We start from the raw sequence: 15,368 nt of genomic DNA, 5'->3' as shown, positions 1-15,368 counted from the left end.
GGTGACCTTGGGCATGTCACATCTCTCAGCCTCAGAAGAAGGCAATGGCAAACCCCCACTGAACAAATTTTGCCAAGAAACCCCAGTGATAATTCACCTTAGGATCATCATAAGTCAGAAATGACTTGAAGGCATACAACAACAATTAGGTACAAATCCCTTTCCTTGAAAGTTGGAATGATTTCATGCTGTGTTCATCTTCCCTCATCAAGGGAGCCCTGGTGGCACAGTGGTTAAATGCCGGCACAACAACCATTCATAGCCACAAGGTTGTGAGTTGGATCCCAGGCAAGGCTCCAGGGTCCATTCAGCCCAACATCCTTCTGTAGGTTGCTAAAATGAGTGCACAGCTTGTTGGGGGCAGTTAGTTTACATATTGTAAACCACTTATGGAGTGCTTAAGTGCACAGATAAGCAATATAGATATGTACTTGCTATTGCTGTTGCTATTGTGTTGATATCATTCCTCCAAGTTCCAAGGCGTGTACATCATACAGCAGTCATACTGAAGCAATGCAACTCTGGATCTGCTAAGTGCATGGCTATTTTCTGCCAGATCAGACTGTTAGTCCATTTAGCTCAGGGGTTCTGTAGTGGATCCATTCCAGACTATTCTCAAAGTACACTTATCTTAAAATTCTATTATGAAAAAGGATCAAAGAGATGAAAATCACACAGCTCTCCAGATGTCATTGGACTGCAAGCCAGCAACAGCCAAAGGAGAGACCTTCTGAAAATTGCAGCTGGACAGACCATTGATTGTTACTTCTGTTCTAGACTTTGTGGAATCCTTTCCATACACATACACCCTGCATTGACCTTTGAAATGCTGCTGCCATCATTTTGGGTAGTCACCCATGTGGGGGTGGCCATATTGAAAGGAATCCTCCAGCCACCAGGAAGCAACTCTGGCTATTCTTCAACAGGCCATGTACTTGATGCTGGACTGAGAGTGATCAAATTCAATCCATTTACTTTTTGTTTGTGACATTCAGGCCAGTTTCTTGATTATTAACAACTATAAATGAGATGTTCTGAAGCTAAGAAAGCTGTGTCATCAATTTTTTATAAAAATAATTGTGAGCCTTATTAGAATAAGGGTTATCTAGGAGGCAATAAATTGTTAAGCACTTCTTGGACAAGACCCTGTGTTAGAGGGCTGGAACACAGTTTTCTTGGCAACTAGAAAAGGTCAGTGTGTTCTACCAGCTTAAATTTGTCATTGAAACACAGGGACTAACCTCACTGAAGTCTTTTCCACTCCCCTCTCAGAGCCTCCAGTTCAAGCAAATGGGAGGACAGCATAGACTAGAGCTCATGCTTTATGGGGACTCTTATTGCATTAATGTCATACTCCCTGAGATAAACTGGGACAACTCCAGTAAACAGGACTTTTTACCCATAAAACATTAGCCTGTGTGTACATTTATCTGTGCTGACAAATCTGTGTCTGAAGACCTGGAGAAAACCAAGATTGTCCTTGTCTGGTTCAGAGCTTCACCCCAACCCTGGAGCTCATAAATGTTACTTTGGGGGACTGCATATCCCAGAATCCTGCAGCCAGCACACTCAGTGGCAATGCTGACTTGGAGAGAGATCCTGGGATTTTAGTCTCCCAGTGACTTTTTCAAGCTGTGCCCAAATTTAATACAGTTTTGGAATTGTGTTCATGGCAAAGCCATTGAAGAGTGGATTCATCCTAAGTTCCAATCAGCTCACATCACACAGCGATGCTCTTAATTTATCAAAATAGTTATGTTAATTGAACCTTTGATATTATTTGAATCCACATGCCTGACATCTCTGAAATGAAGGCGTGCTCCTTGTTCTGGTAGCCAAGGGACAAAGACCTATGATGTATCCTTACAGATTCACAGACTGAAGCCAAAAAAACTGTTGGTACATTAGTGCTCCATAGTATAAGTAGAATAATGTCAACAAGTATGTTCTCATGTAAAGTCGAAGGCTTTCATGGCCAGCATCCATAGTTTTTTGTGGGTTTTTCGGGCTATGTGGCCATGTTCTAGCAGAGTTTCTTTCTGACGTTTTGCCAGCATCTGTGGCTGGCATGCAACAGCCACCGATGCTGGCGAAACATCAGAAAGAAACTCTGCTAGAACATGGCCACATAGCCCGAAAAACCCACAAAAAACTAAGTATGTTCTCAATTTAGAACTGGGATATGGGAAGAAGATAATCAGTCATAATCACTTGTCACATTAGATATGAATGCAGTTGTGATAATGGGATATCCCATTATCTGATCAACACAGCTGAGAGAATAGTCTCCCCTCCAGATAACAAAGGGTAAATGATATGATGAGGTTAAGTTACATTTTTATGGGGCTCAGCATCACAGAGGTGAAGGGAAAGCAATTTCCCAATGAAATGGCCAGTTGGGCAGAAGCCTGAATCTTCAAGATCCTTCTCAGCACAGGTTATAAAAAGCCTAAGAGAGGACTATGAGGCAGACTCTAACAAAGAAGAACAAAGGGACACTTGAGAGCAGGGGCTCCTGTTTCACATGGGAACACTGCTAGAGACTGGACAAAAGTGTCCAGACCCTTAGCTACTCCCATGAACATCAAGGATTACAAATCCCATCTGCATCATGAGTAGCTAGGAACTCTTTAGTCAGCTTACATCAGGGTTTATGGTTATTTTGGTGGTCTTGGCTAAAATGATCTAGTCTCTTCTGTAACTTGTAACTCCTAAGTGTGCCTGAAGGCAAGTGCCTTCATGTCAGAATACTTTTGCTACTGTAGCTGTCTTCTTGTTGTCTTCTTATTCTTGTGTACCTTCAAGTCATTTCTGACTTACGACGACCCTAAGAGGAACATGTCACGGGTTTTCTGGGTCACCCAATGGGTTTCCATGGCTGAGCAGGGAATTGAACTCTGATCTCCAGAGTCATAATCCAGTGCTCAAACCCCACACTGGCTCTTGAAGAATAAAATCTTTCTTTTAAAAGTACAGGATGTGGGGCTCTTATCTACTGGAAATGGACATATCACAGGTAAGAGCCAATGTCCCTTTCTCTCACACACACTCTTTTCATATGCCTTTTGCTCAGTTTTGTCTCCTCAGCAGGATTGGATGGGGGGGGGGGAGGAATGTCTCTGCAGCATCAGGGATGGAAAGTACAGATGAAACCCCAAAGTAATTTCCAGTTGAGTTACTATGAAAAGGGGTGGGGTCAGATCAGTAGATGGTGGCAGCTCAGTTTGTTTAGATGGTGTCAAGGGATCCTATCAAGCTCAGACAGAAGCAGGATGGGGACCCAAGACCCCTCACAGGAATCATTTTTGTAGCCTGATCCTCAACACATTTTCTTGACAAATGAGTTCAGTGATGCTTACACCCAATTAAGTACACATGATTGCAACCATGATTGCTTTTTATCCTAGGCTACTTCAGTAAAGGTGTATTTGAAACTGAGGGGCCTTTTGCACATATTCAGTGCATTGTTAATCTAAGGCATGACCTTGGGGGCCTACTTCCAGAGCTCAGCTCCATTCTAGAAGTTCCAGAAAATGGCAGGTGATTAGCTAATAGCAAATAGGTCCTGAAAGGGCACTAGGGTTGGCAGTGTAGGCACAACCCCTGTACATGTTTTTGCATTGCTAAAGATAATCATCCAGAGGAAATGTGTTCCTCTTCCAAAAAAATGGTGGGGCTGTTGGCTTGCAAGAAAAAGAAACACAGATCATCCATCAATTCATCTACAGTACAGCAAGGAATCAAATTGTTTTGAAGTCTCTTTCAGCCATTAGGTTCTCGAGAAGGTATTCAGATGCCTTCAGAGGTGAAATGACAAGGAAGGTCAAATGGGGGCATTGTCCCCCAAATATGATTTCTGTTCCCAAAATAAAATTTTCTTTCAGTCCCCATATTTCTAGTATTGCAGTAGCCTAAAACCTCAGTTGAGCATTTAGAAATAAGATTTAGACATCCAAAGAAAAGGATATGGTAAAATCATGAAAAATTTCAATACTATCTCTTCATGAATTTGCTAAAACATGTGACATGTACAAGGAAATCTTTTAATACATGTACAGCTTGTATGCTGCAGGGCTCACCTTTGGTGCATCTGCAGCTGTGTGTGAAAATCCATTCTCAACTTTAATGAAGAAGGCAGAACACCATACAGATGTAAAGTTTCATCAGGGAAAAACAAATTGAGTAACCTTGGCTTTTCAGAGTAACATGTTTGAAGGAATGCCAAATGGGACAGTTTCTCTACATGTTTGCAAAGAAAAAAGACTTTATTAACAGTTCAAATCATTAAAACAGGATGATTTGCACAATAAGCATTTCCTTCCTTGTCATTGTTGTTTATTTTATACAACTATTTTGCTTGTGGAAAAATGTTGTATTTGAAATTGATTTGGTTTTTGGAAACATCTCAACATACTTTCTAATTAAAATTTATTATTTGGGGGTTATTTTTGTCATTATCTTTGAAAATGTTTCCCCACAGAACTTCTTTTATAGTGATCAGTGTCCAAAACCTGTTTCCCCCAATTTTTTTCTCTGCCCTCCCACCAGTGAAGGTTGTCTTACTACACCACTGGCGTCCTTGTGTCCTGTTTTGGGGAGAAAGCAGAATGGTGTAGTGGTTTGAGTATTGGAAATAGGACACTGGAGACCAGGGTTCAAATCTTCACTTGGCCATAGAACAGCACTGGTCTTGGACAAGTCACACTCTCTCAGAGCCTCAGAGGAGAGCAAAGGTAAATCCCTTCTGAAGACATTTTACCAAGAAAACCCTGTCATAGGTTCGCCCTAGGGTTTCCATTAGTCAGAAATGACTTGAAGACACACAACAACAACAACAACAACAAATAAACAATATCATCATCATCTTATAATTTCTGAAGTGGAAAATTAAAGATGAAGCAGCTTTATAAGACTTTCTCATCGGGTGCTTTCTTCCTTGCAGATGGTGTTCTAAGCTGCTTTTCCTTCTGCAGGGGAAAAATACCGGTGCTTCAGCTTTGTGTAAAAATAGAAGTGTTTTGATTATTTCATTTTGTTCTTAATCCTACCTTCTCCGTTTTATCTCTACAGATTGAGTGCCACCCATATTTCACCCAATCCAAACTTTTAGAATTTTGCAAACAGCACAACATTGTTCTTGTTGGATACAGCCCTCTGGGAACTTCAAGAGATGCAAGCTGGTAAGAGGCTGTCTTTATTGTTCTGCAAACTTGTGGTGACTTGTAAAAACAGTCCCAAAATAATGCTGCCTTCTTGAGAACAGATTTACTTAGAATGCAGGTTTACAAAACATAGTAATAGGTTCTAAAAATCCCTTCTCACTTCTCAAAAGTGTTTTCTGGACATATGGAAAATCTGTCTGTTTCATGTCTCCACCTGTCCCTCACAACAAGGGTAAATGTGTCTTCACCTCCACTCCTGGATGACCTTGTTCTGAATGCCATTGGAGAAAAATACAACAAGACAGCAGCTCAAGTGGCACTCCGCTTCAACATCCAGCGAGGAGTGGCAGTCATTCCCAAAAGTTTCAACCCAGAACGTATTAGAGAAAACTTCCAGGTAAAATTTCAGTATAACCTGGAGCTCTAGTTTGGTGAGATATTAGAGCTCCCTGGCTGAGAATTCTCAATGCCCCTCCCTAAACTGCAAATCCCAGGATTGCATAGAACATTGACGTGGCAGTTAAAGTGGAAACATAACGTGCTATAATTATATAATATGAAAGGGCCCATGGTCTATGTAGTGGAAGGTGTGAGAAATGTGTGGCCTCGCAAACATTGTAACTTCCAGATTAGACTACTATTGTGTAATGTATGTGACCCTGCCCTTGAAGTCAATTTAGACGCTACAATTAGTGTAAAATACACCAGCAATATTGTTGACTGCACTATATCAAAGAAACCATGTAGCACTGATCCTAAAAGAGCTGCAGTGACTGCCAGTACACTTCCAGTTTGAATTCAAGGTGCTGATGATGACTGTTAAAGCCTAAACATCTTGAGACCTCAATACATGAAGGAGTGCTTATCCCTATATATACTGATCTGAGGATTGAGTCCTGTGTCCCACCAATTGTATATTGTTCAAATTGGACACTAACTTTAGCTTGTATGATTGTAGGTTGGAGATAAGTAAAACTCTCAGCAGTTCTAACTGGCATAGCCAGTTCAACATCTGGAGAACAGCACAGTTGTCACACCTGATATAGTGAGGCATCTGCCATTCTTTTTTCTCATCTCACTGGACAAAATATCAACACCCACCAGTCTTGGTGGCACAGCCTCTGTGGGATCTTGTCAATGAGAAAGAATGCAAACTTCATCCCAAAGTCCTTCAGTCTTTTCAGACCTAGGACCCACATTTCATGCAACCATGCAGTTTGGGTCATACTTTGCTTTTCCATATATTGGTGTGGTGGCATTGGTCCTCCTGCAATTTGCATTGGTCAGCCTACAATGACGTTATGAAAATGAATGTGGTAGAAGTATCATGGAAAATTTTCTCCCTAGACTGCACTTCTCTTCCCACATTTTGAGGAAGGGTAAAGTGCCCCTTCTGTGTTCTGCAGCTTCAGATGCCCCACATGATTGCTCTTATTTTGAAATAGAGCTGATGTGGAGCCATGTCTGAAGAGTAGCAAACAAATAGCCTAAGCTAAAAGAAAAGATAGGATTCAGATCTGATCTGTTTCAAATAAAACAAATTACTTAGGAATCCTCACTGAGTTGAACCAAAGTTGTAACTGCTGAAAAAATATTAGGCTGGATCTAGAGTTAGTAATAGGCTGAGATCCAATTCCATTTTCCCTCATCCTTGCCAATACTTTAGCCACAATGTTGTGATTTTGATCCCAGAACTCCAAGGTTGACTCAGCCTTCCATCCTTTTGTAGGTCAGTAAAATGAGTACCCATCTTGTTGGAGGCAACTGGCTTACAGATTGTGCTGAGTTTACCATTAAACAGTATAGAAATGTAAATGCTATTGCTCATCCCAGCAATCTCTCAAGATCTGAGGAGACACCAGTGCTGCTCCTTGTTGGTGAATAGGGGAGGGAGGCAATTCACACAGTGTAGAAGTGATAAGTCCCAACTCAAAGGAGTAAAGAAATGAGGGTGCACTCACAGATAGAATGCACCCTTCTTTCCCTTCCCCTCAGAGCACAGACCAGCCACTTCTGAACTGCCTGAATTGCTTATCCCTCTCCCCCAATAAAAAGCAGCAGTAGCTCTCCCCAGGGTTTAACAGCTGCAAGGAGGCAGGTTTTGGATGGAGCACAAAGGACTGGATTAGAGATTAGCCTCCAGCCCAAAAAGAGATAGATGTATGGGTAAGCCACCAGCATGGTGTAATGATTGGAGTGTTGGACTATGACTCTGGAGACCAGGGTTAGATTTTCAACTTGACCATGAAACTCACTGGGTGACCTTGAGCAAGTTACATGTCTCAGCCTCAGGGGAAAGCAGTAGCAAATCTCTGAACAAATCTTGTCAAGATAACCCATGATAGATTCACCTTAGGGTCGCCATAAGACAGAAATGACTTGAAGGCAGAAAACAGCAACAAGAACAAAGCCACACTTTCCATTCTTAATTTATATATTATTATTATTATTATTATTATTATTATTATTATTATTATTATTATTATTATTATTATTATTATATTTATTTGTATCCCACTCTTTCCCCAGAACTGGGGCTTGGAGTGGCTGCACAATATTAAAAGAACAATACAATTAAAAACATAGAAAAGAAGTGCATTAAAAAGGGGGAAATATGGACTGCTTCATGAATTTGCATGTCATCCTTGCTAGCCATGCTAATCTTCTTCTTAAAGTATATCCACCCATCTCCTTTTTTACTATAATGTCAGCTCCTCTTAATAAAGAGTTGCAACATTGTGAATATAGCTGGCTATGGGCCTAAATAGACATGCCAAAATAAAGCTGCTTAAGAGGTCATTTTGGAAGTATGCAGTTGAAATGATGCATGTGTCCTAAGAGGCTAGAAGCCACGCCAAAGCCACTCTCCAGTCCTAAGGACTGGAGCACAGCTTTGGCACAGCTTCTGGCCTCTTAAGATGCATATGTCATTTAAACAGCATACTTCAAAGTGAGCTGAAGTAGCTTTATTTTGGCCTGTCTGTCCGGGCCCTATCTTATCTTATTACATGTGTTTGTCAAAGAATGCATACTCAATCATCAGTTGTGTAAACATAAAATAATAAGTGTTTTTGTTTTCTGTTTCTCTTTTTCTGCTAAGATCTTTGACTTTTCCCTCACCGACAAAGAAATGAAGGAAATAGAAGCTCTGCATAAAAACATCCGCTATGTAGAGCTGTTGATGTAAGTACCAGGCTAGTTCCAGATGTGGGACATGTGGTAAAATACATTCTAATTTAACTTAATTTTTAGGAACTTAAGATACAAAATATCCATCAAACTGGATGATGATGTGTGTAATCAGCTTTGGGCTCAACTAGGCTCAGTATCAAAAGTTGTCACTTCTGAGCAGTTGAGGCCTCAAGAGAGGCCAGGGCCAGTCCTACCATTATGTAGAATGAAGCTGGTACCTCAGCTAACAGATTCTGAAGGGCAAAGAGCAGACAGACCTGCATGGACTGTATGACGTGCCCTGCAACATAGGTAAGAAAGGGTTCTGCCAAATCTCCTGCCTGTTCTGGTTAAGTTCACATGTTATATACTTTCCCTCAGTGTGTTGGTTTGGTTTGAGGTTGAGGAATACACAGCAAGCCAGTATGGCAGCATAGAAAATAGGAAAAAACTGCACCCATTTCCCCTGGATAAATTTCTCAATTAAGCATGGGCCCACTGAATCAATTGCTGAGTGGTAAGTCACTTACATAAGTTACATTGGTTCAATGGGTCTGCAGTAGTGGGAACTACCAGTGGGATTTAAGGCTGAACTATTGCATTAAAACAGTCTCCTCTATTAGTTTTTCCTGCTGTGATGCCTCAGTGAAATTTCCATTAGGCTAATAGTGCTGCCATATACTGGACCAAGAGTGAGAGTGGTTCAGAGATGAGGGGCAGAACAGGAGATATTGCCCATTGGAGTATTGAGACTTCACATCAGTGTTGAGATAGTACAATGGTAGCCCTTAAAGGAGTCTCTATCCAGGGGTAGCCCTCTGGGTGTTGTGGAACTACAACTCTCAGCATTCCTTGCCACCGCCTATACTTGTGGGGCTGATGGAAGTTATAGTCCAAGAAGATCACTCAGTCTATCCCTGCTCTAGTCAAAGAAAACATGAAAGAAAATAAATGAACACAGTCTTATAGCAGCAATCACTGCCGTAGCCTTCTGCTTTTGTGTTTCCCAATGTGGAGCTGTCTTGTGTTCAGACTCTCATAAACTGTGGTCCCCAGTTATTGTGGAACCTCAGCTTCTAGCAGCCCTAGCCAGCTTATCCAGTGGTGAGGAATGCTAAGTTTCAGTCCAACACAAAGGGAGAGTATCAAATTGGGTAAAGATTGGTAAACTGTACCAATCTGTGCCATATTGCTCTTTTGATTATGGTACTTCTCTTGAAAGACCCACAGTGGTGTAGTGATTTGGGCATTGGACTATGATGCTGGAGACCTAGATTCATATCCCCACTCCATTATGGAAACCCATTAAGTGACCTGGGGCAAGTCACATTATCTCAGCTTCTGAAGAAGTCAAGGGCAAATCCCTTCTGAACAAATCTTGCCAAGAAAACCTTGTAATAGATTTGCAATAGAGTTGCAATAAGTCAGAAACAACTTGAAGGCACAAAACAACAGCAATCTTCTGTCCAGGCTTGAGGAAGGAAAGGTCTGAGGAACTTGCAGATAGCATCACTTGATCAGACTTTGACAGGCAGCATCACTCATCCACATTCTCTCTTCTCTCTGTCCCTGATACAAGTAACACCACTCAGTAGCTCTGATATTTACAGGAATGTTATTTCTCTGACCCATTCCTCAGCCATCAGTGGAGACACAGCTTTGTTTCTCTTGGCCTGACTGGATGTCCAACAGCCCATACGGGGCCAACCCTGCCATTAGGCAGATTAAGGCAACCATCTCCAAGGGCAGATGCTGAGGTCCTTCCCCTCAATCCATTTCTCCTGAACTTCCTCTGTTAAGAGATAGAGCTGTGTGCATTACACAGCTTGTCATATAAACTACCTTATTGCTCTCAGGGGTCATGGAGGTCACTACTCCAGGGCCAGTACTGAAATGCATTTCAACTCCCAATCCAGGGTACTTTTGTATATGGAAAGGAATGAGGAGAGTTGCCTCAAGCAACAAAATATCTTGATCCAACCTTTGGTCAGTATACATTCTATATTATGTGGAGTAGGTAATCTAATGGAAAGCAAGACGGTGATGCATGGCACAAATTAGCCAAAGATGCCAAGAAATTGGAGTACTGTAATGAAATCCCCAAAATGACATTTCTTTTGATCTTATAAAGCTGAAAATTGTTCTTAACAATTTCTGGGAAATGTGTGTGTGTGGGGGGGGGGAATGTGTTCACTCGCAGTAAAGATTTAGACGCACACAAAATTATATGAGGCTAGTGCTTCCCAGGAACTCACACCCTCTGAAGTTTTTGTCCAGTCTGCAACAAGAGGGACTTGAGCATAATTGCATGAAATGAAGCTGGCATTCCTTTTGAACAGCATCTATCCCTAGGCTCCTGGAAGCTACTTGAGCCATTAATATCCTTACATAACCAAGGAAGGCATCCAGGATCCAGGTTGAGTCCCAGCAGCTTAATTAGAAGGGGCAGCCAGGTCTAAATTGGATGCCTGGCAGTCTGGTGAGGGTGGAGGAAGAGGCAAGGCACACTCACACCAAACCAAAACTTTTAAAAATAAAAAGGAGAAGTTCAGCCTTGGCCAGCAAAAGGAGCTGAAGCTAAATCCATGCACAATTGTTGTGCAGTTCTTCCCACATATTGTTAGGATATGGATTAGTGAAATCTCATTTATTTGGACTAAATTGTCATGGTTGTATGCAAGATCTGAGTGCTCTAGAACTCTTTGTGAGGCTGGGTAGAGGAAAATGTGGGGTGAGAAGCAGAAGGATCCATACACTGCAACTCAGATCGATCTCTTGTCTTGAAGGAAATGCTTAACTCTTCCAAACTGAAGCCAGCTGTTGTTTTTAGAAAAGATTGGCCAATGTTCTTCTTTCCCCGAATGCACTGTTAGGTCTCTGGCTTGTTATATTCTGATGTTTTGTTTTTAAAAGTAATTCATTTTCTTACTTTTTAAAAAAGGCACTGAAAAAAAGAAAAGTAACTAAAACTTGTTAAATATCTGTAAATAGTGGCTTTTAAAATTGTAACTATAACAGTAACTAATTGGGGAAAGAGTGCTGAGAATTGTAACTGTAATTCAATACTTTAAAAAACACCACTAAGCTGATGCCTGGAAATTTGAGGGCACCTTGAGTGGACTTTAGATCCAGCTAATCCAAGGGCTGTCCTAGAAAGTACCCAATCTTATCATCACAGAAGACCTTACACAGTAGAGGAATATTGTTGGAGCTTTCCATAATGGTATCAGGCAGGAGGCTGTCAGTAGAATTCCCTTTTTACCTTCCAAGAGTAATGTCCATAGTGTCTCTACCCATCTGTCGGCTATCTTCCCCCAGACTTTACGATATTTCCATAGGTTCCATAACACACTGGTAAAGAAGGACCAAAATCTAAACATACCACCATCAAAAAAAAACCCCAGATATTCTTCCCTTTAGTCTCCTTTCTGTCTCTTTCTCCCTAGAAATACAGAAATGAGTAGTTACCTAAATTTAAAACACAAGTTGGGAAACTATGGCCATCCCACAACATTTTGTAGTTTCAACTCCTATAAGGCTTAGTGAAGCTTAGGGGTAAGAGATTCTGGGAGCTGTAATCCAAAATACCTGGAGGGCTAGTGATTCCCAGATAAGATTTAAAACTGAGAACTCTTTCCTCTTAAAACTAGATTGCAGATGCTTTTAGTGTACATTTTTAAATACTTCTCTTTCAAGTTATTCCGTTTGAGCTACTGGAAGAGAGCACAGCAATTCACAATTTGGGTGGTTAACTGCAGAGGCAGTGGGGGACACCTCTCTGTCTCTATGCCTTCATCCTGGTGGGGCACACTGGTGGATTTCAAGCACCCTGGGAATGGTGTGACATTGCTTCTGACCACCGTTTTAGCTGATTTTTTTTCTTTTCATTTTTTTTCACAGGGTTAGGGGGCTCTGGGTGGTTGGGAGATCTGCAGCTTTGAGGGCAGTTTTGGGGTGTTAGACTGGTTCTTGGGTAAAAAAAATTGTCCTCAAATCAACAACCTCAAATTAAGTACAATTTAGGGGGCTGGGGGCTCTGGTCTCAAAAGCTATATGTGGCCAAAGGGTCACATTTTGTCCACCCCTGGTGACATTCACAACAATGATGTTATACAGCTCCCATTCACTTCATTGGGAAGTTTGTGTAGAGAAAATTCACAAGTGAATTATACTCATATTGAGCACCATGTATGGACCAGGTCTATTGTGCTAACTATCACTGTTATTTAATCATTACTTTCAATTCCTTACAGGTGGAAAGACCATCCTGAGTACCCTTTTCATGAGGAGTACTGAAAATAAGATGTACCCAAGAGTGGATTTAATCTTAGTAGTAATTGTTTGTTACTTCAAAATTTTTGTATTTAGCAACAGTAATATTTTACTCTTTCTCTAGTTAACATAGGGTTCTTAGAAAAGTTACTCCTTGGGTTTACCTCCAGCTCCCAGACCCCCCCCCCCCCCCCCCTAATTTTTTAAAAAATAGTCAAGTTCTTTTCACATGGCCCTTACGCTGCTCCAAACCTTAACTGTTATGTTCCATCCTCAATACAGAAAAACAAGACCCAGTTTCAGAAATGAATTTTTATTTCAGATTTCAAAATACAACTAGATTTTACAGGTTATCATTTGTATTTTGATATAGGGGACAACCAAGTTGATTGCACTGGAAATTTTAAAAGCAGAAGATTTTTTTTATTTACTTCTTTGAAACTTGCTGTAGCTAACAAACATTAAAGAACATTTCTGGTTAAACGTCTGATGAACCCCAATGGTTGGATGCAGAGTCAGGAAACAGTGAGGATGGTACTCATTGAAAGCAAATCTGGATGTGAATTTTGTAATCAGTCTTTTTTTTAAAAAAACAAAACAAAAACAGGCAATCATCTTCTAGGTCAAAATATTCCCTGATCTTCCATTACTTTGGCATTTGGGCCCACATTATGTTGCTTGTATAAATGGAATACTGAAGTAATGCCATCTATGCCTTGTATTTACCATCCCTTCTATCATGGGAATGTGACCCCTAAGAACTTCTCTAGAAATAGAATTTGGCCTTTTATCTGAAAAATGTTCCCTGTGCTTGTTTCAAATGTGAAGTCAATAATCAGTATGTAAGCTGAGAACAACATATTACGGCCCAGGCCCATTCACACTTAAAAATTATAGCATTGTGATTCCACTTTAACTGCCATGGTTTTATCCTATGAAATCCTGAGGTTTCTAGTTGGTGAGGCACTAGAGCTGTCTGGCTAAGAATTCTAAATGCCACTGCCTAACTACAAATCCCAGTATCCCATTGGATTAAATTGGGAATCAAAGCATTGTAATGGTGTAGTGGTCTATTCGTAGCTATGCACAACTGTTTGTTCAGCATCTAGTGACCTCCTTGACAGCAATGCAGACTGCAACCAGCATTATAAAAAGTACATCCACCAGGACCCAGATGAGCAAAGTGATGTATGTACATTTCTCTTGTGTGCGCTTGTTTCTGGATACCAATGTAGACAATAGTAACTTCAATCCTGCTCAAGTCAGATTGTCATTAGAAATAAGAACCATACATCCCCAGCCCTTGAAAAATTTAGAAATGGCTTGGCTGGTTTCTAAGCCAATCTGACTTTGGTCTGAAACACACTGCAGAAATTATCCAGTTTGAGATCACTTTAACTGCCTTGGCTCAGTGCTAGGGAATCCTGGGAATTGTGGTTTATTTTGGCACCAGAGAAGGCTAAATGTTTCACAAAACTACAGTTCCCAGAATTCTCTAGCATTAAGCCAGGGCAGTTAAAATGATCTCAAACTGGATTATTTCTGCAGTATGTTTTGGACCTTAAAAGATCAGAACCTACCCATTCTGACCCTCAGATCACCCTTCTCTTCAATCCCATTGACTAGAATTGTTAGCAGTGCTTTAGCAGGGACAGACTGGGAAAGGACAAGGGGTGTTACAGGCCTCCTGGGAAAGTGTATTTCCCAGGGTCTGCAATAGGACCTACTGGTCAACATGCTACAGCACAGTATGCTAGAGATTCAAGAAAGGATGCAGAGTAGAAGACACCCCCTCCTTCCTTTCTCTTCCCACAAATCAATGGAATTCAGTTAATGCTATTCAGTGAGAAAGGGAAACCATTCTCTGGCTTAGATCAAAATCTGAGCCAAAGAAGTATTTGGAGCTAGTAATATCTTGTAGATGAAGCAAATATTATGAGTCCCTTGAAGCTCATAACCGCATGCCTAGAGATATGAGCTCAGTAACATCTTTATGTACTTTTTTTACTTTGGGATAAAATGTTAATCCCTCTCCATTGAAAGCAGTGGGATGCCACAGTCTAGGCTTCAACAGGAGTAGGGTGGTGCTATAAAATGTGCTGTTATTTGATATACAGCCACAGCTATAAGAGTTCAAAAGGGAGAAAACATAGAAAACAAGGCCACTGTCCAAACAAACTTAACTATTACTAAATCCCCTTCAAGTCAATATAACGTATTATTCCCTTAGGAGCTGTTAGTTTGGTTTTACCCTGAAACCACCACTGGCTTGGCAAGAGTTGTCAAGGCTGGCTTGGCAAGAGTTGTCAGTTTGACTAAGTTTGGCTTCAACATGGAGGCCATTTGGCTTTTAGTCCTGAAAACAAACATACATACAAAATGGCAAATTTGCAATGAGATGTGAGAGCCAAAATGAAGCCAAACAAGTTTATGTCTGCTTCAGAGTTTGAAAAAGTTACTTTTTTGGACTACAGCTTGGTCAATGGCAATGTTGATTAGAAGATTTTGAGAACTATAGTCCAAAAAAATTATAACTTATCTAAACTCTGGTCTCTTTACAGGTTTAAAATGTCATAATCTAAGCATCCATCATAGAGTTCTTGGGGTTATTGTCCAAAAAAAAAATAATCCTTCTAAGCTATGGTCTTCAGTACAGAAATCCAAAGAAATTCTCGGATCGATGCATAGATTTTGAACTTGGAAAATGTCTTAGGTTTGCATATGCTTACCATGACTGTAAGTGCCTGATTGTGTATTACAGAA

The 15,368-nt window shown here is 40.7% G+C and overlaps 1 protein-coding gene across 1 annotated transcript in view; it reads left to right on the top strand.

The window, feature by feature from the left end:
- AKR1D1 (aldo-keto reductase family 1 member D1) overlaps positions 1-12,788 on the top strand; it is a 59,576-nt gene extending 46,788 nt beyond the window's left edge. Inside the window, exons 6-9 of the mRNA XM_042468133.1 lie at positions 5,071-5,180; positions 5,394-5,559; positions 8,263-8,345; positions 12,587-12,788. Coding sequence (XP_042324067.1) covers positions 5,071-5,180; positions 5,394-5,559; positions 8,263-8,345; positions 12,587-12,629 — 402 coding nt within the window. The 3' untranslated portion in view covers positions 12,630-12,788. The remainder of the gene's footprint in view (positions 1-5,070; positions 5,181-5,393; positions 5,560-8,262; positions 8,346-12,586) is intronic.
- Positions 12,789-15,368: the final 2,580 nt, after the last annotated feature.

The sequence above is a fragment of the Sceloporus undulatus genome, chromosome 5, assembly GCF_019175285.1.
Source record: "Sceloporus undulatus isolate JIND9_A2432 ecotype Alabama chromosome 5, SceUnd_v1.1, whole genome shotgun sequence".
NCBI lineage: Eukaryota > Metazoa > Chordata > Lepidosauria > Squamata > Phrynosomatidae > Sceloporus > Sceloporus undulatus.
The sequence above is the reverse complement of the archived record's forward strand: the minus strand, read 5'-3'. Positions and strand labels throughout refer to the sequence as shown.